The 24,975-nt window shown below is 40.3% G+C and overlaps 1 protein-coding gene across 6 annotated transcripts in view; it reads right to left on the bottom strand.

The window, feature by feature from the left end:
- The window catches only part of PLEKHM3 (pleckstrin homology domain containing M3), a 178,211-nt gene that overhangs the window by 138,789 nt on the left and 14,447 nt on the right, over positions 1-24,975 (bottom strand). For all 6 annotated transcript variants that reach the window (XM_077884730.1, XM_077884728.1, XM_077884733.1 and 3 more), the window contains exons 2-3: positions 16,782-17,701; positions 759-1,694 (exon numbers count right to left, since the gene is read on the bottom strand). In XM_077884730.1, coding sequence (XP_077740856.1) covers positions 759-1,694; positions 16,782-17,379 — 1,534 coding nt within the window. In that variant the 5' untranslated portion in view covers positions 17,380-17,701. The remainder of the gene's footprint in view (positions 1-758; positions 1,695-16,781; positions 17,702-24,975) is intronic.

Raw genomic sequence — 24,975 nt, 5'->3', positions numbered from 1 at the left:
ATAACTGGATTTAGTTTATAGTAGATATATAGATTTGGTTTAGTGAGGGTTCTATTCTGCCTGGAGTACTGGTTGGGGGAAAGTGCAAGGAATGGGAGGTAGGGCAGAGAAGCAGTAACAGGGTTTGAAGAAATGACAGAGGATCGGCCTTGAACTCTACTTTGCGCCTCACCCTTCCACAGCAGTTCCAGAAGCCCCAGTTTCCCCGGGGATGAAGCACAGGCCCACTGTGACTCAGAGGTCATCTGTTGAATCATCATCCACCCTGCTGTTAGCCACCTCCAGATTTTCTGTCAAGGCTGACTTTCTAGATTCTACCTTAACAGGATTTGACAAGGTCATGATCAATGACAGTTACTGACTATGGACATTTTTCTTCCCTAAGAAGTGTCTCAAGCAGTCAGCTTTGGGTGTGAATGTCTCTTTTGAGACAATTTGTGACATCCACATTCCCAGTGACCTTCTTAAGAAGACAGAGGAAATGGAATCGCAGCAGACAAAAGAAACCTAAATTCTAGTCTGGTTATGCTTTAGCTAAGTCATTTTGACTCAGTGGGGTATATCCTATCTGCTTCTGCTTACTTCACCAGCATGGCATGAAGACAGATGTTTTGATGTAGCGAACTCCTTGAAGGAGAGATGCTTTTGAAACAAGAGGTAGCTGTCACTGGCCCACTGAGGGATTTTTAAAGCGAATTCCAATTGTAGGATTCAGGATTGGTCTTTAATAAGCTTTAGACTAAAAATTCGCTTCATACCTGCACATTTGAAACTCTGAGCAGTGAGTCCTCGTTCCAAAGACAAAGTTGTCAGAATGCTGAGGAAGCTGGTGGTCACAGACTGACGTTTGTTCTTCCTGAGTTCATGCCCACCCATCTGATCCTTGGGTTTGCTCCTCAGGGTGACCTGCAGGTTTTGCTCTGAACTTCTCGCTGCATTGGCTGCTGTTCTCAGAGCCTCCATCCACTCCTCGGCCCTCTGCCGGGTCTCAGCACGAAGGCGGAGGACATCTTGGGGGAAAATGACTTGAAAGCAAGAGTCACAGTCGTCCAGGTTGTCCATCTGGACAGCCAGACACACGTCCACATTGTAGCTTAGCAGGGGATCCTCGTCTAGCTTGCCAGGTTGAAAAGCCATAAGGTAGGCCCTGCTCAGCACAAAAGTAAATGCCTTCCAGTTGTTTTGGACAGTTAGCCTGTACAGCGTCCCTGATTTGATGATGTTTTGGTATTGTTTGGGGCTATCCAAGACAGGTGATGGCGCAAACAGCTCACTGGATTTCTTCTGTAAACAATGATTCTGTGTACAGTCAACGTGATGACCAAGCCCTGGTGAGTTTGCCAACTCGTCCTGCCGTCCCACGTAACCAGGCACAGCGGCGTGCACAACTTCCCAAAGCTTCTGCCCCCAGTCCAAAGCCTCCCATGGTGACTCTGCCTTTAACTGCAGCTGGGTGTTGTCATACAGAACGGTATCCACCAGCCTGGCCTCCAGATTGCCCAAAACAGATATGCTCTGGAAGTGTGAAAGCTGGTAGGTGGCATAGAGGGCTTGATTGCCACTGCTGTCAAGGCTGTAGAAGTATAAGTTGTAGGGTGAAAGTTCTGCGTAACAGCTTTGCCAGTAACTGTCATGGTCCTTCCTAATCTCCAGGTATCCCTTCTTCAGAATGTTTGGGAATGCCTGCTTGTGTTCTAGAAAGAAAAAACAACAAGACGAGAGAAGCAATGTGTATTAATTTATGCATATGAGTGAACTCAATGAGATGAAAAGGCAGATGCAAGGAACCAAAGAGATCAGATCTTTCTGGTTCAAAGCAAACACAGTAGAAGCAGTACAGTTTACAAATGACAAGATGTAACTGGGGGGAAATTTCAGGTCTAAAGAACTTCACAAGGGTAGAATCATGAGCGTAAGAGGTGGGTGGTTTGCAATGTCAGTGTGACATGCAGAGGCCTGAGTGGAAAACAGAAATACTGGAATAACTGGGATTATCCCCCTTGAGCCCACAAAACACCTGCACTTCCCCAGGATTTCATGTTTTCTAGGTAACATTCTACAGAGTACCAAATACATGAGAGAGAATATTCCTCCTATCACTTGACCTAACTCCTTGCTAATACTCTTACCTTTCTTTGGGTTAGGAAAGCCAGGAAGAGTCAATGGAAAGGACAGAGCATGAAGTGTGCTACTGATAGACTCCTGCTTCTCAGACCTCCCCCAATAGTCTTCAAGGCCAGTTCATGAGCCTTCTGTCTTCTAATCACTTCCCCAGGCTTGACTCAACTAGCTCGTTTTAGGTCTCTGGTTACATAGCAGTTCTCTCACACCTCTTGAGCCTGGATGCTCTTGTACTGTTCCTTCTGCTTACAATGTTCCTTCCCACTGCTTCCACCAGCTACCACACATTTATCCTTCACTTAGCCTTAGGTTCCTGGAAGAGCCTTATCCTCTCTTCCAGGAACAGAGTCTGTCCTGACTCCCCCAATCCCTCACCTGCAAAGACATGGCCCTGGGTCAGTAACTGGTAGTATTCCTATTATTCCTCTCTGATGGGTTGTCAAGCTATATTATAATAGTTTATTTCAATCTCTGAGTAAATAAAATAAATTTTGAAGTTTTTAAAAAAAAGTCTGTCCTTCCCATTGGACTGTAAGCTCCACCGAGGACAGAGGAGAGGTCTGTCTTGTCATCCTTCTATCACAGCACATAATGCAATGCCTAGGACATAGTAGGCTCTTAAAAAGTACTTGTTGAATGAGAAATATAGCTCCTAGCACAATACCCAACATATAATAGGTATAACTTTTTTCCCTCCCCGTTTCACTAGTTTATCTGGTCATGCCATCTTTAATCAATGATTAGCTGCAATGTATACAAGTTGAGTACTTTAATAGAAGGAGACTATCATTTGGGAGACTTCCTTATACTTTTTATAAATCCATGCAAAAGGCAGCACCCCTCTCTGGTAGAGATTTTCATTTCATCCTTTCTCAATTTCTTTGCTAAGATACATCAGAGACGGTCACAAACTAATTGAGTCATTCCCTAAAGAAGACACATTGCACTCCCAAAGTGTATGATTTCTGATCTTGGCTGAAGGAAAAAAAAAAAAAAAAAAAGGTAACATAGATCTAGATCTTAAAATAGCAAACTAAAAGAGAAAAGGAAAGAAATGAGACAGAGAAAAGCCAATTTTACCTGCTTTACATCTCTAGTCCTGACATTCATTAGTATTTCTGTGATAACTCAAAAGCCATTAATTTCTTGCAACCTACACTAATCCCTTTGTAGAGAGAGATAATGGATGCCTATTCTCAGTTATCTATCTTTTCTGATAATGCAATAAGGGAGGTAGTGCTGTTAGAAACACTGCTGCTACCTCTCCCCCTCTCATTTTCATCAAGCACTGATGGTAGTTCACTATTTTCCATAATAAGACTTGTAACCATGTATCCCTCCATCCCCATCTGTCTTGTGACCCCGTGGCTCAGCTATGTATCCCTTAGTAAAATAAAAACCACCTTTCTGTTTTTAGCTAGGAATTTTTCTCTTCTTTCCTCCCTTAGAGCTTTTTACAACAGCTAGCATGAATTAGAAATTCTACTTTAATTGGGCCCAAGCCAGCAGCAAACTCAACTAAAAACTCATCTCTTTCTGACTGTCCAAGCCAGGGTGGTAGATGCCAGCTTGGGTGGACAGAGTGAGAAGTCCTGCCTAGGTGGTTCAAAGGCCCCCTCACTTTCTTGATGTAGAGTAAGGGTAGAGAATGCATTGTGTTTCCAGATTTTGCCCCCACATGGCTTGGCCCTCCCTAAATAGGTATGTTAAACTGAGCCAGAAGAGACTGGTGTTGATAATAGGAAATGACCCATACTTATAGGCTGTAGTTGTACCATTAATTTCTTGAAAAAGAACAATCAAGAAGAGAGCATACGTGATCAGAAAGCTATCCTGTGGTGTGCATATTCCTCTCTGGAGGGTCTTACTATATTTCCTGTATGAAGTATTAATGGTCTTTGAGTTCTAGAGAGCTCAAGAACTACCATTTCTCTTTAGTCTCTAACAAAGGCTACTTTCTATTTCTTAAATTTTTTTAAGGTTTTATTTATTTATGAGAGACACAGAGACAGAGAGAGAGAGAGAGAGAGAGAGAGAGAGGCAGAGACACAGGCAGAGGGAGAAGCAGGCTCCATGCAGGGAGCCCGACGTGGGACTTGATCCCAGGTCTCCAGGATCATGCCCTGGGCTGAAGGCGGCACTAAACCGCTGAGCCACCCGGGCTGCCCAACTTTCTATTTCTATCGAAAGTTTGTTTTTAATATTTGCACTACTGACAAATCAGTAATTTATAGTTCATCATTAATTTACAGCTCAATTTTTATATCCCTAGACCATATCATTTCAGTTCATTTAATTAACCTCACATCATTATTGTAAAGTGTTCAGTTTCACAAATGAGTAATATAAAATCTATTTAACCAATATCATAAATGATTCAGAAGAGACCACTGACAAAGATTATGACCATTTTCTCAACAAAACAGGAAAGGATGATCAAAATGAATCACTATACCCAAAAATTTCAAAATCACGAGTAATCCCTTAGGAAAAAGAGGGAAACCACCCCCTTGAATTCTTCATTTCCCCATTGCTTTACACTTTGACTAATATGAAGACCTGGTTCAGTTCCTCTGCAGGTCTTCTTCTTCCTCTTCTCCAAGTCCTGTAATGTCAGTGCCATGGCTTAGGGACAATGACTGCTATTTACTGAAGAGGAAGAAGGGAACTTTCCCCATCATGTGTACTGCCACTTTGGTACAGCCAATCTGCCAGAGTTCCTCTTTTGCTATTGTTTCCTCTATCTGTTCTCAGAAAAGTTTCCTTTCTCATGGCCACCACCTTAATCGAGGTCTGGGTTGTTTGTTTGTTTTTTTCCTATTGTGGTACAATTGTCATATAACATTATATTAGTTTTAAGTATACAAATGTATACAAATGTAATGATTTGATATCTGCATATAATTTGAAATCATCACCACAGGAAGTCTAGTTCACACCCGTCAGCATACATAACTACAAAACATTTTTTTCTTGTAATGAGAACTTTTTTTTTTAAGATTTTATTTATTTATTCATGATAAACACACACAAAGAGAGAGAGTGAGAGTGGCAGAGAGACAGGCAGAGGGAAAAGCAGGGTCCATGCAGGGAGCCCCATGTGGGACTTGATCCCAGGACTCCAGGATCAGGCTCTGGGCCGAAGGCAGGTACTGAACCGCTGAGCCACCCAGGGATCCCCGTGATGAGAACTTTTAAGGTGTATTCTCTTAGCAACTTCCAAATATTCAATACAGTATTATTAACTGTAGTTGCCATGCTGTACATTACATCCCCATGACTTTTTATTTTATAACTGGAAAGCTGTACCTTTAAGACCTAATCCAGGTCCAGATAGGCTCCCACCTCTAGTCCTCTTTCCCTCCGGGGCCATCTCACGTGCTGTTACCAGGGTCACTCACAGCCCTTCCCACACCCCCTTTCCCGGCCCAAAACCCTTCACAAGTTCCCTAGTGTTATCCAGTAAAGTTCAAACTCCTTAAGACATTTTATTATGGAAAATTTCAAACACACTCCAAAGCATGTAAAAGAGTAAAACAAACACCCAGGGACTGATCCTTCAGCTGCAAAAATCAAGTCTCCGCTATTCTTGTTTCCTACCTCCCGCCCCTCTCTGACTCTGGCTTTTTATTGGTTGTTTTGGCTGCAATATTTGAAAGCATATTGCTAACACTTTATCATTTCTACTCTAACTACTTCAGGGCTATCTCTAATCTGACAGATAAAACTTTAATACACACACACACACACCATTTTCACACTCAACATGAATAATTCCTCATCTAATACCTAGTCTGTATCTGATTTCCCCAGATTATCTCAAAAAATTATTTTACACAGATGACTTGTTCAACTTCGTTTCACACATTGATTTGGCTGATACATCTTTTAAGTCTCTTTAAATCTATAACAGTTCTTTCTCCTTTTTCTTTCATGCCACGTATTTATTGAAAAATGAGTTCATTTGTCCTGTAGAACTTCTCACATTCTGGACTTGGCCGAGTGTAAGCTCATGGTATTATTTGAATGTTCCTCTGTTTCCCATGTTTCTGTCAATTGCAATTTAGATCTTGAGGTTAATTTAGTTTTTTATTTTGGGGGTCTTTTTTTGGGCAAGAATATGTAACAGGTGGTTGTCCCACTTCCAAGGGTATTAAGATTGATTAGGGAGTTTAGAAGATGTTAGTCTGATCCCTCCATAATAACTTTCCCCACTGACCTTTCACACAATGCAAGCACTTTTCTCCACTCCCCCATATATCAGCCAGGTGACCTGATGCTGTTTCTACCCCCCACCCCTCCCAACCTTTGTGCATGTTCTCTCATTGACCTTTCTGCCCAGATCTCCCCTCGCCTCTGCTTGTGTGTATTTTCCTCACACATGAGGCCTAGTACAAAAATCTCACCTATTCCTGAAGAACTTCTTCATCCCCTCTAGTTGAAAATAACTGTTGTCCTCTGAACCCCCAAACTCTATGGCTAGATTACTCTGATGACTCAGATTTCAGATACTATCTCACATTTATCACATATATATTCAGTTATATAATAATATTATTCAAAATATCAGAAAGAAATGTAAAATGCAACAAGAAAAGTTTTTGCCTCCATATCCCAGCATCCACAATCCTCCTGTCCAAACTGTATACTGTTTGATATGAAGCCTTCAGACGTGTTATATATGCAATAATATAAACAATAATTCGAGGTATATTATATTTATATAATTATTGAAGTTACTCACTTTCATGTTTATTATTTTATGCAATTTTATCTTTTTAAAAACCATTATATCCCAAATCAAATATATGAAAGAAACATTTCAGTAATCTAGTTTACCAAGAAAATCTGGACTGCCTGAGTCAAGCACAATGAATGAAGTCACAAAAATAGATTCTGAAGATCAGGCAATAGAATGAAAGTCAAAGAGCAACATTGCAATGTTTTCAAAGAACTCAAAAGCCCAATGTGATGCCAATATTCCAAATCAAAGTTATCTAGCCAAATTTAAAGGAAACATTTAAATTCTTATAACAAGATTAATAAATGTGAAAGGAAGCCAAGGTGGAGAGTGAATGGAGACTAATCATAATACTTCAGTGTGACACTATCTAAGACAAGCCTAAAAGGATTGCCTTTCAAAGTCTGGCAGGTATGTTACATTTCTCCTGTGGTGGAAGGGGCTAGGAAGCTCTTTGAGTCTCTTGTAAATAACAGCACTGATACCATTGATGAGGGCTCCAGCCTTGTGATGTGTGTACCTCCCAAAGTCCGTATCTCCTAATACAATCACTTTAGGAGATAGGAGTTCAATATATGAACTTTGGGAGTGACATAAATATTCAGACCATAATAGCAACCAGAAACTCATGTTGCTCAATTTCTATCATATCTTTTAGTCTTGACAACTCATTCTTTATTTCAGTGGATCCCAAACACAATCCCCACAACAGTTTTTCCACACTTCCTTTATTCTTTCCAAACACCTAATCCCACTGCTTCATTTTGTGCACTGCAGGGAGCTCCTTTATATGTATTATGCTTGGCTTCATGTCAATGTTGCAATAGCTAATGTCCTGTGCAAATGCTACAGCACACAGTGGTTAAGGCCATAGGTGCTGAAGCCAATGAGCCTAAATTGAAATAGTAATTCTGCCCTTACTGGCTGTGTGACCCGGGGCAAATTACTTAACCTGAGTCTCAGTTTCATCATCTTTAAGATGGTTATAATAACAGCACCTACCTCACGGTACTGTTGTGAGAAAGAAATGAGTAGTTCTTAGAACAATGCCTAATACATTGTGAGTATTCAACAGATGTTTCTTATTTTGGTCGTCTGGCCTCAAAGGAATCTTCTTTCCTCCTTGTTAGAGCTAACTCTTCCACCTCTACTCTGTGCCTAATTCCTTCCTACTTCTTCAGAATCCCTTCCTCTGCAACATCTTAATATTATCCCTCCACTAATCTCTTTTCCTTCTGTTTTCCAATACCCTAAGGTTTGTCATATCTATTAAAAAAGCATTCACTTGATCCTACCTCTCATCCGCCTCAATCGGTCTCCTTCCTTCAGACGCCAAATTCTCACATTGCCTCCACGTCCCGTTCCACACAATCTGGCTTCTGACTACTGCTCTGACCTCATCTCACATCATTTCACATCCCTTCTCTCATTCCAGCCACATTCTTTTATGTTCTGTGAACAAGTTGAGTGCAGGCCAGCCTTAGGAATTCGGAGGTTGCTCTAGCCTCCATTTGGAACTTCTCTCCTCAGCCCCACTGACTTACATGCCTCCCTCACTTTTTTTCCCCTCAGCTAGGACACCCTTTACCACCTTAAAGAGTCCCCTGTCTTATACCTTGCTTTATTTCCCTCAGAGAACTCTCTCCTTCTCCTTGAGGGCTGGGGCCTGGATATCTCTCTCACTCCTGTGTGTTAAGTGGCTGGCCCTATAAATATTTGTTGAATGCATGTACAAAGGACTCTGCTAGAATCTGTGAAAACCAAATGAATCAGACACAGATCCTGTCAACAGATCTATGGCCTAATTAGAGCCCTTCTTTTTCCTTTCACAAGTCTCACTTTCTCTTTGGTCACAGCCACCCTAAGTTGAGACCTTATTGCTTCACAGTGTGATAACTGGCAGAGTAGTCTAATTAGTTTCAAATCTCTTCATTGCTTCCATCTACCAATCCATCCTATATTCTGAGGGGGCCTGATGGGAGCCAATAAATAGCATCCCTTTACTCACCCAAGTTTTAAACCAACTGAGACTGATAGGCATTGTCAGACACATGGAGATCAAAACATCAGCCAGTTGGAGGATGTGGCTTAGGTGTCCTCCTACCAAACATACTCACCTCTGAGTCACAAGCAGTACTGATCACCACAGGCTCCCCCTCCTGAGGGACTGCCCACGAAAGGCTGATGGATGGAGGAGGAAGTGTGAAGGAACAGACCAGAATTAGGGCTTCCTGTGAGAGAGGATGAGTTATCTACATCTAGTTCCTCTTCTAAACTTGCCTATAAGTTGCTCCTCCCTGGGGGTGGAGTATGCAAAGGGAAGGAAAAAGGCTAAGGGTGTTAACATAACTGATATCCATTTACAAAGACAGAAAAGCTACAGGAGAGGAGGTTCCCTAGTACCTACCCCCATTACCCCACAATCATGCCGACTTATATACTTTTTATAAAACATCTTTTTAACCTTGACTTTCAAGTAATTCTCAAGTGTTTCTGTGCTAAACATATCACATGAAGTCTATCTGTTTGGCTTTGAATGTCCTCCATGACCTCAGACTACAACCCCCCTGCAGCCCTGTTTGACTTAGCCTCCCGGACATCTCACACACACGCTGTGTTCACTTGATCTTGTGCTCAACCCTCTAAACCCAGCTGAAGCATCCTTTCCTCAATGAAGACTTCTCTGACATTCTAGATTACAATCATGTCTCTTTTCTTTATATTCCTAGTTAACAAAACATGGTTTTTCAAGTCTATTTGTTTCATGTTATAGTATCCAACTGTTTAAGCCAGAAACTAGGGGAGAAAGTTTTAAATAATTTTAGGGTTTTGTTCTCCTCATTAGAGGCACACAAGAGAAGTGACATTAACAGGATTCACATTAATCATGACACTGCCACAAATGTCCATAGAAAAGAATATGAAGAGATTAATACTACAGGAACCAAAGAGAGGCTGTGTCTTGAACATATGAAATATGCTCCTGAGGCCAACACTCAGCAGTGGCTCACAGATACTTGTTAATAAACTAATTCTGGCAGAAATGAAATAGACTCAAGTAATGTCTTTTCTGAGAGCTACTTTGGAGACCTGTCTTTATGGGTAAAGTAGACTATCCCATTGGCTCTCCCTTCATAATAAACCTAGGGGAAAAGACATATTATCTGTGCAGGCTGTAATTTATCTGGCTACATATTAGCTGGACAGATATACCAACGTAGGGATCTTCTCCATCTAAGTCCTTCGCTATGGGCAACAGTGATAGAGCATTAGTCCACAGTCCTGGTCAATTTCACTTCTAAGTGACTCCCACTAGGAGATCACTGACCCAACTTCTTAAATGCAGAGGCTTTCTGCCTTCTGTGACAAGGGTAATCCCTAGTCTTTAAGAATTTTGTGGGCAGCCAGGGTGGCTCAGCAGTTTGGCACTGCCTTCAGCCCAGGGCCTGATCCTGCAGACCAGTAATCGAGTCCCACGTTGGGCTCCCTGCATGAAGCCTGCTTCTTCCTCTGCCTGTGTCTCTGCCTCTCTCTGTATGTGTCTCTCTCATGAATAAATAAATAGAATCTTAAAAAAAAAAAAAAAAAAAGAAAGAATTTTGTGACCCAGAAAACAATTCCAAACCAACTTCCAAGCTATGACCATTCATTGCCATGGTGGGCTTTTCACTGTTTCTGTAGGAATTCTATAGGACTTAAGTATAAAAGATTATAAAATAATATAATATAAAAGAATCTCCCATACATATTTAGGCCAGCAGATTTTTTTTTTTTTTTAAGACCAGCAGATTTTAAGGTAAATATCATTTTCAGTGTCTTTGGGTAACACATTAGAATCATAGAAATTTAAAGTCAGAAGGGACTCTTTAGCCCAGTCTCATCTGAGGTAGAACTTTGTCCATTGTTTACCTCATTATATGTCCTCCTGCTTCTTTACCAACAGAACCCTAAAAAAACAAGATATGCTTAATCCAATCACAGAAATGCTATTTTCCCTTGCCAGACACTGCTTTAGGAGTGTGACTCTAGCTACCGAGAAGGTACTATTAGGGACCACTGGGAAAGAGACCCAGAGGAGGTGCTCTGGCTTTTCCTTCTTGACTTTGGCTATTGGTATATAAGAAAATGACTTTTGGGACTGCTGTAGCTATCTTGTACCAATGAAAGAAAAGAAGAGACATTACCAAGATACTGAGAAGCAGAGCAAAAAGATGGAAAGTGTCTAGATTCTTGATGAGCCAGGGACTGCCTACATCTGGACTTCTTAAGTGCTTACTGCATATAGTGCTTGATATTCACTAAGTGTTCCACAGCTACCTGTTACATAGATGAAAACATAAGATGGTAAATGACCTTATTACTTATGCCACTTTTAGTTGGGTATGTTGGTAATTGCCTCTGAAAATATTCTTAACTAATCTGACAGATTTGGAAAGAGATCCCAGGAAGCAAAATGACTTGGCCAAGATTATACCACAAAGTATACAAGTTGAAAGAACTCTAACCTCCAAACTTGGAATCTAGATCATACTGTATTTATTTGTGGTAGAGGGAATGAAACTTCCCCAGGCTTGAGAGACAGCATTATTGAGTAGTTATGTGTGGCCTCTGATGTCAGGCCTGGTTTAAAATCCTAGTCTCACCACATACTACTGCATGGCCTTGGATGAAGTCAACTTCTCTAAGACTCAGTTTCCTCATTTGTAAAATCAGAACAACATCATCTGTCATATTAAACTATTATGAATATTGAATAAGATAATAGACTTGTCTTAGCACACAGCTGAGCATAAAGTTAACTCTCATTAAATGATAGTTCTTACTGATAGTATTAATAACAAACTTTATTCAACTTAAGTTATCGGGAAGGAAAAAGGAAAGAGAGGCTATTTCCATTCTGGAAAACAAACAAAACAAAATGGTACTGTTTTGAGGTTCCAAGCACCAATACATAGAGTTCAACCAGACATTTTGCATATGCTCATACTTGGTACAATACAAAGTTTTCTATGATATTGTTTACAGCATCAAAAACCTTCCAACCTAATGTGGGAGATGGATATACAAGCAATTACCTATAATTCATAGCAGAATAAAATATGCTATGAAAACATATAATGAAAGAAAAAAAGAATTTTAATTGAAAAAAATACAGAAAGGTCTGAGGGAAGACATGGCATTTGGATTAGTCCTTAAAAGATAATGGTGGATTCTGAAAGGTGAAAAAGCTAGGGAAGGCATTCTGGATGGAGAGACAGCATGAGCAAAAGTTCAGGAGCTTGAAAGGACATGGCACATTCAAAAATGGCACATAGGTGGAGTGATGGAAAGTGCGAGCGATAAGGCTGGGAAGATATCTGGGTGCTTTATAAAACTTATACTTGATTTTGTAAAGAACTGGGAATGATAATTCATTTTTGAGAACAGAGAGGAATGAACAGATTTGTGTTTTAAGAAGGTAATTCTAGGAGTTTGTGAAATCAGTAACTATAGTTCTCCTTAGCCAAGAAAGATAAACTATATCAACAGAGCAACCACAAAAAAAAAAAAAAAACATCAGAAACTTCATTTTCAGAGTTCCCATATAGAAATGTTAGGATTAGGATTTGGGCTGTTGATGAGGCATGCTGGGTTCCCAATAGCTGCCACAGGCCAACATTTAATAATGTAACCAGTGGAAACTATACAACCATTTAAAATCAACTTTCTGTGACCTATTTTAGCAACTTCTTTGTACTGACTAATCTTGCTAAAGGGTGAATCATAAATTCAGCAAGAGACCATGTCCTGGTGACCTCACTTGTTCTAAGCCTGCAGGAATATTCCCACCTCTATTGGCTCCAAGGCTTCTGAGAAACATCATAATTGAAAAAGTAGTCATTTTAGTATAAGTCCCAAATTTGGCTTTTTTTTTTTTTTAAGTAAAAGATGGGGGGAAAAGGGAATCAAAACAGAGTAACATGAAACTCAAGATAAAGAAACCATACTGCCATGGTTTTTCTAGCTCTAAAGAAAATCTCTGCTTGAGATCTTCTCCTAAAGTACTGAGAACAAGAAGATACAGGTATAGACATGGTACCAGGTCACCAGAGAGTGAAACCAAATGAAACAAAAGCCCAGTTGACCACTGCCCTTGCCAAGCAGATGAAAATGTGAACACAGTCAGGGAGAGAAAAGTCAGTCAGATTCTGACAGTCTGTTGAGTTTCAGAGCTCCGTAGCTAACGCAAAGGATTTCTTTTAAAGAAAAAATTGATTTTAAAAATTACAACCACAGCAGCTTACCCAAAAGTAGAGTTAGTTACAAGGCACACAGAAATTCTTCTGTTTAAATAATTTCAACCATACCCATATTTCCATTACGACCTTCCATTATCGGTCTGACTATATATAGTTAATTAGCTCCCATACAACCATGAGTCAGGATCAGTTCAAATATATCCTAAAATGATAGAATTTTAGAGTTGGGAGGATTTAGAGACAATTCAACCTGCTTCACTAGGTTCTTAAAGGCAACTGACAAGCGATTTTCCCAAACCTACATAGTTGAGTCCTAATTGAGTGTTCTTTGCACACACCTTCACCTTCCTCTACTATGTGTATATGTTTATAGGTATAAGTACGTGTATGTGATCTATTTTTCATATCGGTAACATAGCTAGTGTCCACATGTTCATATGATTTTTTTATGTTCTTGCTATAATTTGCATTTATATTTGGATTGTAATTCTATGATGTTAGGATCCTGTCTTCCTTATCCTATGGGAAATTCCCTCCTGCCTGTGGCTGAACAAGAACAGGATGGCAGTGATAGAAAAGGGAAAGGGTTAAGTACATATATTAATCAAAAGCATGCCTGTACAGAACTAAGATTAGTGCTAGCACAAGCAATGAGCTGTTCTGGTTGTAGGATTAGGACCGTCCCCCAGGGCCAGTTCCTTGTCATACCTTGCTACAGCTGCCCAGAGCATGGCAGCAAGGATGGGAGCTGACCATGAAGAAGCTTTGTCTCCACTACCTGTCTTGAGGATTTTTAGAAATAACTGTTCTGACATGTGGTGGTGGATGTGCTAACTAGACAGGGGGAATCGTTGCACTATGTATATGTATATCAAATCATCACAACATACACTTTAAATGCTTCCAACTTGGTCAATTATACTTCAATAAAGCCGAGAGGAAAAATCTGCCTATTTCCATCTTGTCTTAGATTTAGTGCTTCCCAGTGATTTAAGATCTAACCTTTTCAACATTGTTATCCCACCCTCAGATAGTGCAGACAGTCTTAACAGGGTGGGATTCAAGCCACACCCACCAACCTAGTAGGACCCACAGACAGTACCCTTCATCTACTTAGCACTGGCAACATTCCCTTGTATGAAGCCTGTCCTGGGTCTGTCTCTGCCTGAGGCAATGAAATTTCTAGAATGCATTCTAAATCTGCTTCTAAGTAAGACTGTAAAAGGCAGCCAAAGATGGGCCAAAACCCCAAAGCCCTCTTCCCAGAGTTACAAACCCACGGGGCCAGTTCACTTAAACTCTTCCACATAGCCAAAATTCAAAAGTATGAAGGGCAAAGTTATAGTCTTCCTTTCATGGACTCACTGGTCCTCCAAAGAACTGTTGCCAGCTCTGCACTGACCATATATTTTAGTGAATATGTTAAACTCAAAACACAATCCTTACTTATCTAGGCTGCTTTGTGTGACTCACTTTCTCCTTGTTAGGGATCTCCTGAGGGATTAATTGTAGTTTGATGGACATCATCCAGGTCTGTCTCTTCCACACCACTTCCCACCCTCAACACCCACAGGGCCTGATTGCTAATAAGGCTTTCAAAGTAGAGGGTTTTGGAGACCTAGATCTACTGGCTTCCAAGGAAAGGGTTTATAGCTCCAGCTTAGTGGTTAAAAGTGTGGACTCTGGAAAGACTGCCCAAGTTCAAATCAAGGATCCACGTAGTACCAGCTATGGAACTCTAAGCATATAACTCAAGCTCTCTGTGACTCAGGTTTCATCATCCTCAAAATGGGATCAGTAAAAATATCTATATTACCAGAGTATTCTATGAATTAAATAAGCTGCTATTTGTAAGGAACTTAAAATAGTGCACAGCGTTTGTTACTGTCGCCATTTTTCCCTTCTCTTCCTACCTGGGCTCTCTTACCCTGAGAACAGACATGCTGGGTGCCTGGGTGTTGGCTCTGATAGTGACAAGGAGGCTGCTAGTCTGTTTGATGTATTCTGCTCTCATATATCCCAAGCAAAAAGCTAGGAAGGAAATGATCTTCAAATCCAAAGCAATAATCTTGTATAAAGAAACACTATTAAGGAACCGGGAAAAGTTGAGGAGGGATGCAAAATTACTTCAAATGACTGCCAGCTTTACAAAGACTAAAGAGCAAAGCATAATTATCGCACGAGGCTTTGTGCTCACCAAGCAGCAGTCACATTCCTCCACAAACGGGAATCCTAACTGTATGTATGCAACCCGGGAGTCTGAGAGGTATCTGGATACTCCTCCAAGGCCAGGGCACCAACATTCTGCCAATATGAGGGGCCACGTTATACACCATATCTGTTTGATTTTCTGTTATCACAAAGATAGTTCAGTGCAGCCTTCGAGATGAAAGCAAGTCTTCATTTTTCACTGCTGCTAAAGAGTTTCACAGAGAGGATGTGCAGGTTATGAAATGCTAGATGATGGCACAAGGCCCTCAGAAAAGAGGGTAGAACTTTTTTCTAGAAAGACACAAACTGGCTGACCAGTAGGAGACAGTAAACAGCTGATCACAAATCAGTGTGAGAGGAGGGAATGAATGGTTCACTTCCCACTAACTCATTAATAATATGAGAAAGCACACTTCAGAGAGGCCAATTTAAGAAAAACGTATTGTGAGGCCCTTTTATAAAGAGACTATGCCTAGGAAAAGTAGGAGTGATTGGTAGTGTCACTTTGATTCTCATTGAGGAGTTTCAAATTTAATCAATAATAGTAATATTATTAAATGTTTAAGATAGCTAAAAGAAAATGCTTGGGGAAATGAAGAGATGGTCTATCACACCTCACAGAATTCATGTGCACATGTACATGTATGAAGTACAAAGAAAAAAAGAAATTCAGGGCTCCACCCCATGACATCTCTCACCTTCTCCTCCTTCTACCCTCCATGGGGTCCTCTGTTCCCCCCTGCACCTCTCATCTCCTCACCTTCATTCCCACTATAATCCTGACTGAGTGTCCTCTACTGCAACCCCCTTTCTGCATCTTAGTGTCTTTTGTGGTCCAGCTGAAGCTCCATGAACTCTCAATAAGCCCTTCCTGACAAGCCCAGCACAGTGTCTTCTTCCTTCTTCTGTCCTCTCATAGTCACTGTCACTTGCTCATTGAAAGTATAATATAAAGTAAAACCCAACAATATAAAGTAAAACCAAAGCTCCCTCACAAATATTTCAGTTGACTATTAGTTTCTCTCACTCCTGGTGCATTCTTGAGGGTTTGCTTGTGTCTGATCCCCTTGGCTAAAGCAAGAAGTTCTTTAAGGCAGGGATGGTATCTTTATGCATCTTTAAACGCTTCACAGCACAAGACTATGCCCAGTGTGTGATCTGATGAACATGTACTGATGCGAACAAGCAGTATCAAACTGTACAAAAGCAAATACTACATGAATTAGGAGACTATTCAGATTCTAACACATAAGATTAAAAGGGAGATTAACCAGTCATCTTTGCACTCAGCACTTCTTATGAAGACACCAAGACTGAGGCTTAAGGTAAAGTGTGAAAGCAAATGGAAGAGGGAGCTTAATTAGCAAACCAGAGAGGGACACTGGAGAGTACACTTCCTCTGAGGTAAATGGAAGAGAGACAAAGGAAAGTCAAAGATTGTTCAATAGCAGTCAGATATAAAAACGTACCAGTATTTCCTTGAGCATCTTCGACCTTATTTGGTGAGGATGACAGAAAAGCTGGTCTGGTGAAATGAGGGCCCCGAAGACATGGCTGCTGCTGCAGAGGCATGGTTTGGAGGACTAGCCTCCAGTCCACCTGGGTAATATCTGACCTTGACCGAGTATGCCCCGGCTTAAAAGTAGAGGTCTCATCCAGTAAGTCATTCACGGAGCGAGGCCTGTCCCTCCGACGCTGACAGATGTTGAAAAAGTTAAAGGTCGATGCTTCCTTTTGTTCCATCCACGAAAGATTATCTGGAGCTGTCCCTTTCTGGACCATAAACTGTTCTTTGGCAGGGAAGACATTTTGAGCTTTGGTTTCCAAGAGCCTGCTCTTACAGTGGTCCCAAATCAGGCCCCCCTTGCCCAGGGAGGCAACATTTCTGATAGCACCATTATCTGTTATGTTAGTGAGAACTTCATGCCCCACCAATTCGGGGACTTCCTGAATCCCATAAACCTCAGCTTGCTGCACAGCCTTCTCTAGCTTACTGTCAAAAGTACTAAAGAAATCCTCAGTAACTTCCAAGGCCGGGCTGATATCATCCACTTCCAAAGCTTCCATGTCACAGGCTCTAAGAGGCCTAAAGCTCCTAAGCTGGTTCAGGAAAGGGCTTCATTGAACATTCATTCACCCAACAAAAGGAGATGTGCTTCAGCAATAGAGTTCTGGAAACAACTGAAAGAAACCTTCATTCGACTGCCTTCAACAGGCCAAGCACAAGGATAGTTGATGTTTTTTTCAGTCATTAAAAGCATTTGCTAGCAGCTAATGGCCATTAGCAGAGGTATAGGGTGACAAATGTTCCTTTGAGATTATTCTTCATTGAGATCTGTATAAAAACAGGAAGTGCTTGTCAAAGCAATGCCATGAAATCCTTAATTTCCTGGAAGAGAAGAAACAGCACAACATTGGCACATGGTTCACTGTATTGATAGTACACGAATCTGCCCAACAATTTCCCCATCTCTACATCTCTTTTATGGCAGACATGCCCCAAGGTGGACAACACCTACACAGAAGTTCATTGTCAAGAGTACACAGCATTACCGGCTTTGTGTAAGAACCTACACAGAACAGGGTGAAACACTTGATAAGGGGAATTAAGGTCAATAGCTTTTACTCATACAGAAAAGCCTTTGAGAGCAGTTGTGAAAAGACTGTCCTGGCAAATCTCTGTGATACACTGACCTATAAAACAGTAAGCAAAGAGACTAAGAATTCTGTGTCTGGGCCTACATCATAATCAGTCGAAAAGTCATAAATACACAAGTCCTTTCACAAACTTTGAAAGCACTGATGTTTGTCAGGCTAAAAAGTGCAAGGGGGAAGCACCCAGGGGGGCTCTGCCCTTTGATTAAACCCAAATGTTACTGTGTTTGTGCTTCCCAGGCTTGGATTATATAATACCTAATGCCTCTGGACTTGAGAATTCCTTCAGTCAGCTTAAAAAAAGGGTTTCAGGCTCCAACTCCCTGATGTTTTGGAGTATTGGCCTAGGAGTACAGGTCCAGCCTCAGGGCTGAGCAGAAAATACCTTTCATGAGCACTAACTCATTATCTCTTGGGAAAGATCTCCAAAGTCAGGCCTACGGAGCACAGACCTTGACAGTAATGCTGTCCAGTATGGTAGACACTTGCCATATATGATTATTTCAATGTAAACTTATCATAAAAAAATAAAGTTTCTCAGTCACACTATTACACTTCATGTGCTCAGCAGTCACATATACCTTTGTATTTGTACAAAAAAAAAAAATCAACAAACAAAACAACTATGCAAAGGCTTTTTGCCCTTAACTACTTAAAAGTAGGTAAAGTTAGGCAATTAGGAACACTTCTATGTTTTTTTGTTTAAAACTGAGCAATTTTATGGTTAATTAAACTCATTTTTAGCACACAGGTCATTAACCATTATATTTAAGTCAACAGTACCAATCTACATTGCTTAATATATATAAACTAAATTAGTATATACAGCCCTTTATTTTAAAATGTGTCAAGACATTTGCAGTTCAGAGGAACTCTGTGGTTAACCTCTTGTGAAGTGATAATGACTATGAATTTGTCTACATTTTATATTTTGATACTTATTATATTAGCCCTCATGCAGTAAGGCACTGATTGACTTTTAGAGATAAGTATCAGTTATAATAGTTGCAAACAGGGTTTCTTTGCCTGTGTCTTCAGCTAAGCCTTAATTAAGCCTCCTGAATTATGCAACAGGGTTTCACTACTTCTATAATTTTAAAACATGGGATTTTTAGTTTCATCCTCTATACTAGAGTCTATGAAAAAAATACATAATTATGAAACTTTTAGTTCTTTCTTTACTAAAACTTCAAATGAACAGAATATAAGTGTTTAAAAAAGAAACAACAGATTCAAAATGGAGTCACTTGTGCAGAATCTGACATCAACAAATCAAGACTATCTAAACATCAGTACTTTCGGCCTTTCCCAGGAATGTGACCTTTAACCAGTTAATCTGGAATTACCTAATCAGCACTACTGAGGTAATCTGCTTGATAGATCCCTGCCCTTCCCCCAAAGGAAGGTGATCTTCCATCCCTTCTGCCTATAAAAGACTTCCATTTTACAGATTTCTATTTACTAAATGGTATGTCACCTGATTCATGAATTGCTGAATATGGCCAAACTGATCTTCAAGTTCTCACTCAAATTTTGCTTTTAACATGTTTCTCATTTTATAGAAGAGACACCAAGGTGCAGAGCAGTTAGTGATTCATTTAAGATGATACCACCCATTTTCCTTTCCTTACCTAGTGCTTACAGTTCAGTCTTTAATCATATTAGAAAGGGAGAGTAAATACCTTCAAAGTGATTCTTTCTTTTTTTAAATCAAAATGTCTAGAAATATATTCTTTGTGTTCTCTGTGTAAGTATTGATAGGCTGGTTAGATGCATATAACCATTGATGGCCAGCACCGCTATCTTGTGACTCACACATCCTAAAACCATAGACTGTTAGAGAAGGATGGAAACTTTGAAGTCATCCTTCCATCCCCACCCTTTCACAGAAGGGGACACTGGGGCCAAGAGATTATGTGATCACATGGATACTTCTGTATGCATTAGAAAGTCTTCAAAAGAAGGTGCCCTTTGAGTTGAGCCTAAGAAATTTAGAAGGTATTTGCCTAAATGGCTAGGAACAAATTATAAAGACTAAATTATTATTTGATTAGGAAGGGATTTTCAAGTTTATTGTATGACTTTCCATAGGCAGTGTGGTCAGCAATATAGTGGAAAGGGTCTGCGCTCTAGAGTCAGTTCTGGGTTCAAATCCCAATTGTTTCATTAGCTATGTGATTTGGGGGAATATTTCCCTGACCCATATCCACTCTACCCCAAGTCTTTCTCTAGGCTAACTTGTACTTTCTCTTATAGGAATTTTGAGTTTCACTATTTAGTGCTTTCCATTGCCTCTGTTTGGAATTTGTGCAGCTATTCCCTTTCCTTTCTGATGGAAATATGCATTTAACCTTCTAACCACACCCTAGACTTCTACTCTTCACTATGTGACTCAGCATTTTCCTGCCACTCATCCTCTTCTTCCTCCACTCAGTAACATAGGCCTTTCAGTCCCTCCTTTTTGACCTCCAGGCCTGTCCATGATACTATTCTCATTGCTGGAGAGATTATTCCCTCCCTCACTCTTTTGCCTATCTAATGCCAAAATAACCTTCAACCTAACATCAAGTGACACATATTCTCTAAAGTTGGCCACAACAAATTCCACCCTACGTGCTTTTCCACGATGAGACCTTGTTACTCCTCCATCTAGAACTGACTTTATTTTTCCATTCCCTTGAATCTGGGCAGGACTTGTGATGTTTTGATCAAGAGTGTGTGGCAGAAATGATGCTGTGCCCACTTGAGGCATAGCCCTTACCTGGCCTGGCAGCTCCCTCTGCCTAGCTTTTGGAGCTCTAAGCTGTTATCTAGGAACTATTTGCTAGAAAGAGAGGTCACATTGCAGCAGGAAGGCACCAGAATGTGCATGAAGAAGCCATCCTGGATGACAGCCCAGTCAAACTTGCAGAGGATTCCAGCCCCAGTCAGTATCTAACTGCAACTCATAAGAAATCCCAATTGAGGATTGTCCAGCTGAGCCTAAGTAGTCCAGAACTGTGAGAGGCAATAAATTGTTTTAATACTAAGTTTGGGAGTATTTTGTCACATATCAACGACTAATCAGGACTTTTCGCTTCTTCAGGGTGTCCCAGACTAGGCGAATTGTCCTTAAGTTTCCATGACATTTGCATGTCTGTAAATGATACGCTTTATATTTGTAATTAGCAGTTTCAATGTCAATAGCCCCTCTTAGGCAGCAGCTGCATCCTTTGGACTTCCAGAACACAGTTGCAGTTTAATAAATAGTTTTTAAGTAAATTAATGAATTATTTTTGAGTGACTATCTCTAGGATTATTAACATTGTTCCCTTTTCCTCTTTTTCCTTTGTTACGAGTACCTCTGACTTACCACTTCTTACCACTTGAACAACCACTGGCAACGAACAGTAAAGATAGCTGTTGCTTTAGCAGTAGCCAAAAAAAAAAATTACTCTTTAATATATGAATTGACAGACCAGTGTGAGAGGTCCAGCTCTTTGCCTATATTTGCACAGTACAAATAAATAGCTAAAAAGAGTTCTTGGGAGTTACAGTGATTTATTCATTCCATAAATATTTATTGAAGCAGCTACTGAGTTCTAAGCACAGGTGATACTACAGTGAACAAAATAGACATAAACCCTGCTCTCATGGAACTTACATTACTACAAGAGTAATGGAGCTCTTACTGTATGCCAGGCACAGCTCTAAATGCTTTCGGTGTCTTACCTTCATGTGTAAGGTGTGGCTGAGAAGGCCTCCTGAGAAGGCGGTGCACTCCTCTATACCCTGCGTCAATCTGACCCATCCCATCCCAAATCCCAGCCCTCTATGAAATGTTTCCTGAGGACTCAGTCCTTTCAGATCTCTTCTTTCCCTGAATGTCTAACAAGTCAACTTTGTAAACCACCTTTTTCCTTTCAATTAGACTGTGAGCTTCTTGAGGGCAAGCCCCATCTCCACATCCATGTCCCTGTTCCACAAAACCAGAAAGGTCTTCAGCCTTTTGCCTTCCTCCCTCTAATGCACCTTCCACATCACTTCTTGTAACCCTTCAGAGTCTCTTCAGTAGAACAAGAGTCAGCAAACATTTTCTGTAAAGAGTATGTAGGTTTGGCTTTAGGAGCCATATAGTTGCTTTTGCTACAACTCACCTCTACTGTTGTAGTGTAAAGGCAGCCACAGGCAATATGGAAATGAATGGGCATGTCTGTGTCTGATAAAACTTTACTTACAAAACAGGCTACAAAACAGGCTGATAAACAGAATGTGGTATATCTGTACAATAAAATATAATTCAGCCTCAAAAAAGCAAGGAAATCCTGCTATATGCTATAACATGAATGAACTGTGAGGACATCATGCCAAGTAAAATAAGCCAGTCACAACAAGACATAATACATGATCCAATGGAGATGAGAAATCAAACGTAGTCTAATTCATAGAAACAGAAAGTAGAATGCTGGTTTACCAGGGGCTTGGAGGACAGCAAAGAGAGCCGCTGGTGTTTAAGAGGTATAGATGTTCAAATTTGCAAGATGAAAAAGTTCTGGAGACCTGTTTCACAGCAATGTGAATACACTTAACACTACTGACACATAAAAAATGATTAAGATGACAAATTTTATTTATTTTTTTAAAGATTTTATTTATTTATTCATGAGAAACACACAGAGAGGCAGAGACACAGGCAGAGGGAGAGGGAGAAGCAGGCTCCATGCAGGGAGCCCGACGTGGGATTCAATCCCGGGTCTCCAGGATCACGCCCTGGGTTGAAGGCGGCGCTAAACCACTAAGCCACCCAGGCTGCCCAATGATAAATTTTATATGTTCTTTTTTTTTTTTTTTTTACAACTTAAGATAACAAGAGGCAGAGAATAAGATTTTCTTGTGGGCAGTAGTTTCCTTGAAGATCTAGTCCAGCAAAGCGACTTCAACAAGTTACTAACCTCTTTAATTTCAGTTTTCTCATTTACAAAATCAGCAAACTAATAATACTTCTCTCTCAGGACAATTGAGAGAATGAAGTTAAGACAATACGTGGCATGGTTCCTGGCACACAATACATGACTAACCATGGCCTCAAAGCTCTTACCTCAATCTGCTCCACCACCTCTCCCCATGACTTCATATTCTCCTTCTTGCCACACTCCCTTCCATCTGGCCACACTGGCGTCTATGTGGATTCACAAACTTATAGGCATGTTCTCACCTTGGAGTCTTTGCATTGGCTGTTCCCTCAGAACCAACATGACCAACTCTCTCTTGAAGTGATTGTTCATGTCACCTTTCCACTGAGGCCTACCCTGACCATCCTATTTAAAATTATAGCATCTATCTCTTCAATGGACTTCTGGTTCCCTTTACTCTGCTTTCTTTAAAATAAACTTACAATTTTAAAAGTTTTATATTTATAAAATTATTGCAATGACAATAGAGTACCAACATACTCCACAATCAGTTTCCTCTATGTGACATTTTACATTAGTATGGCACATTTGTCACAATTATGAACCGTATTAATACATTACTATTAACTAAAGTTCATACTTTATTGAGATTTCCTCAATTTTTTCTAATATCCTTTTTCTGTCTCAAAATTCTATCCAAGACATCACATGACATTTAATTGTCATATCTCCTTAACCTCCTCTTGGCTATGAGTTTCTCAGACTACTTGTTTTTGACGACCTTGACAATTTTGAGGAGTACTACCCAGGTATTTCATAGATTGTCCCTCAGCGGGGGTTTGCTTAATGTTTTTCTCATGATTAGATTAGAGCTATATGTTTGGGGGGGGGGGGGGGGCGGACCACAGAGGCAAAGTGCCATTCTCATCACATCATATCAAGGGTAGGTACTTATCAATATGACTTACACTGTTTATGCTAACTTTGATCACCTGGCTTGACCCTTTCTCCTTATGAAAGGAAAGAGTCAAGAATTTAGAAGAAATTACTATCTTTTAAAGCACCACTTAATTTACTTATTTATTTAATGTTTAATGTTTCTACCTAATATAAGCTCCTCAAGGGCAGGAATTTATGCTTGCTTTGTTCACTAAGGTATCCCAAGTGCACAGAATAGTGTCTAACTTGCTAAAATAAACAAACAAATATTTAAAAAATTAAAAATTAAAAAAAAGGTACTAATTATTCATGTGTTTATTGAAGGCCTTGTTATTCGTTTACATGACATTCATGGCCTTTCATGACCCATCCACCTCTCTGATTTGTAGATTCTCGCCATCATTCACCGTGCCGTATTACTCCTCCATGCTTTGTTCCAAGTTGGGGAGTCTTTCCCAATGGCTCAGGCCCTCTCTTAGCACCATGGGTTTGCCACATTGCACTGAAATGATCGACGATCTCTACCCATGTATCTGACTCTACACTCTAAGTGACTGGACACCAGGCAGGATGCCTTACTTAACATCCTACACAATCTTTATGTCTTCATCCTTTGGGGCTTCATTTTTAACCTCATTCTTTTTAGAACTTCATCTTTTCCCTAGGATATATATGCCTCAAATTCACTACAATGTAAGGATCTAATGCCAAGTTTAGTCTCTATAAATAAACACTTCTTCTCAGCTTTCCTCATTTTGTTTCAAAATTAATTAATCAGAAATAACAATGGCATATTCAGACAGGTCAAAATATGAAGATTATGCTCCTTTGACAAAGTGAACTAAATAAAATGAGTGAGTAGGTCAGTGTGGTTTGCCTCAGCACAAACTGGAAATTAGGAGCTAATTAGAACTGTGTTCTAAATCTGGCTCAAACACACACACACACACACACACACACACGTGCTGGGTGGCCTCCAGCAAACCATTTAACCTCTGGGTGCTTTACTCAGCTACCTGTATCCAATAAAGTTGCTAACATCAAATTGCTATGCCTGTGTATCATTCACTAGGTAGCTGTTCCAACATGTCTTTAAAAAATGTAAACTACTATATAATTATGGAGCACTCCACTGGACCTCACCCATTCAACAACCACATGCTCTTAGGCTATACCT

The sequence above is a fragment of the Canis aureus genome, chromosome 36 (assembly GCF_053574225.1).
Source record: "Canis aureus isolate CA01 chromosome 36, VMU_Caureus_v.1.0, whole genome shotgun sequence".
NCBI classification, from domain to species: Eukaryota; Metazoa; Chordata; class Mammalia; order Carnivora; family Canidae; genus Canis; species Canis aureus.
This window is presented reverse-complemented; position numbering and strand designations above follow the sequence as displayed.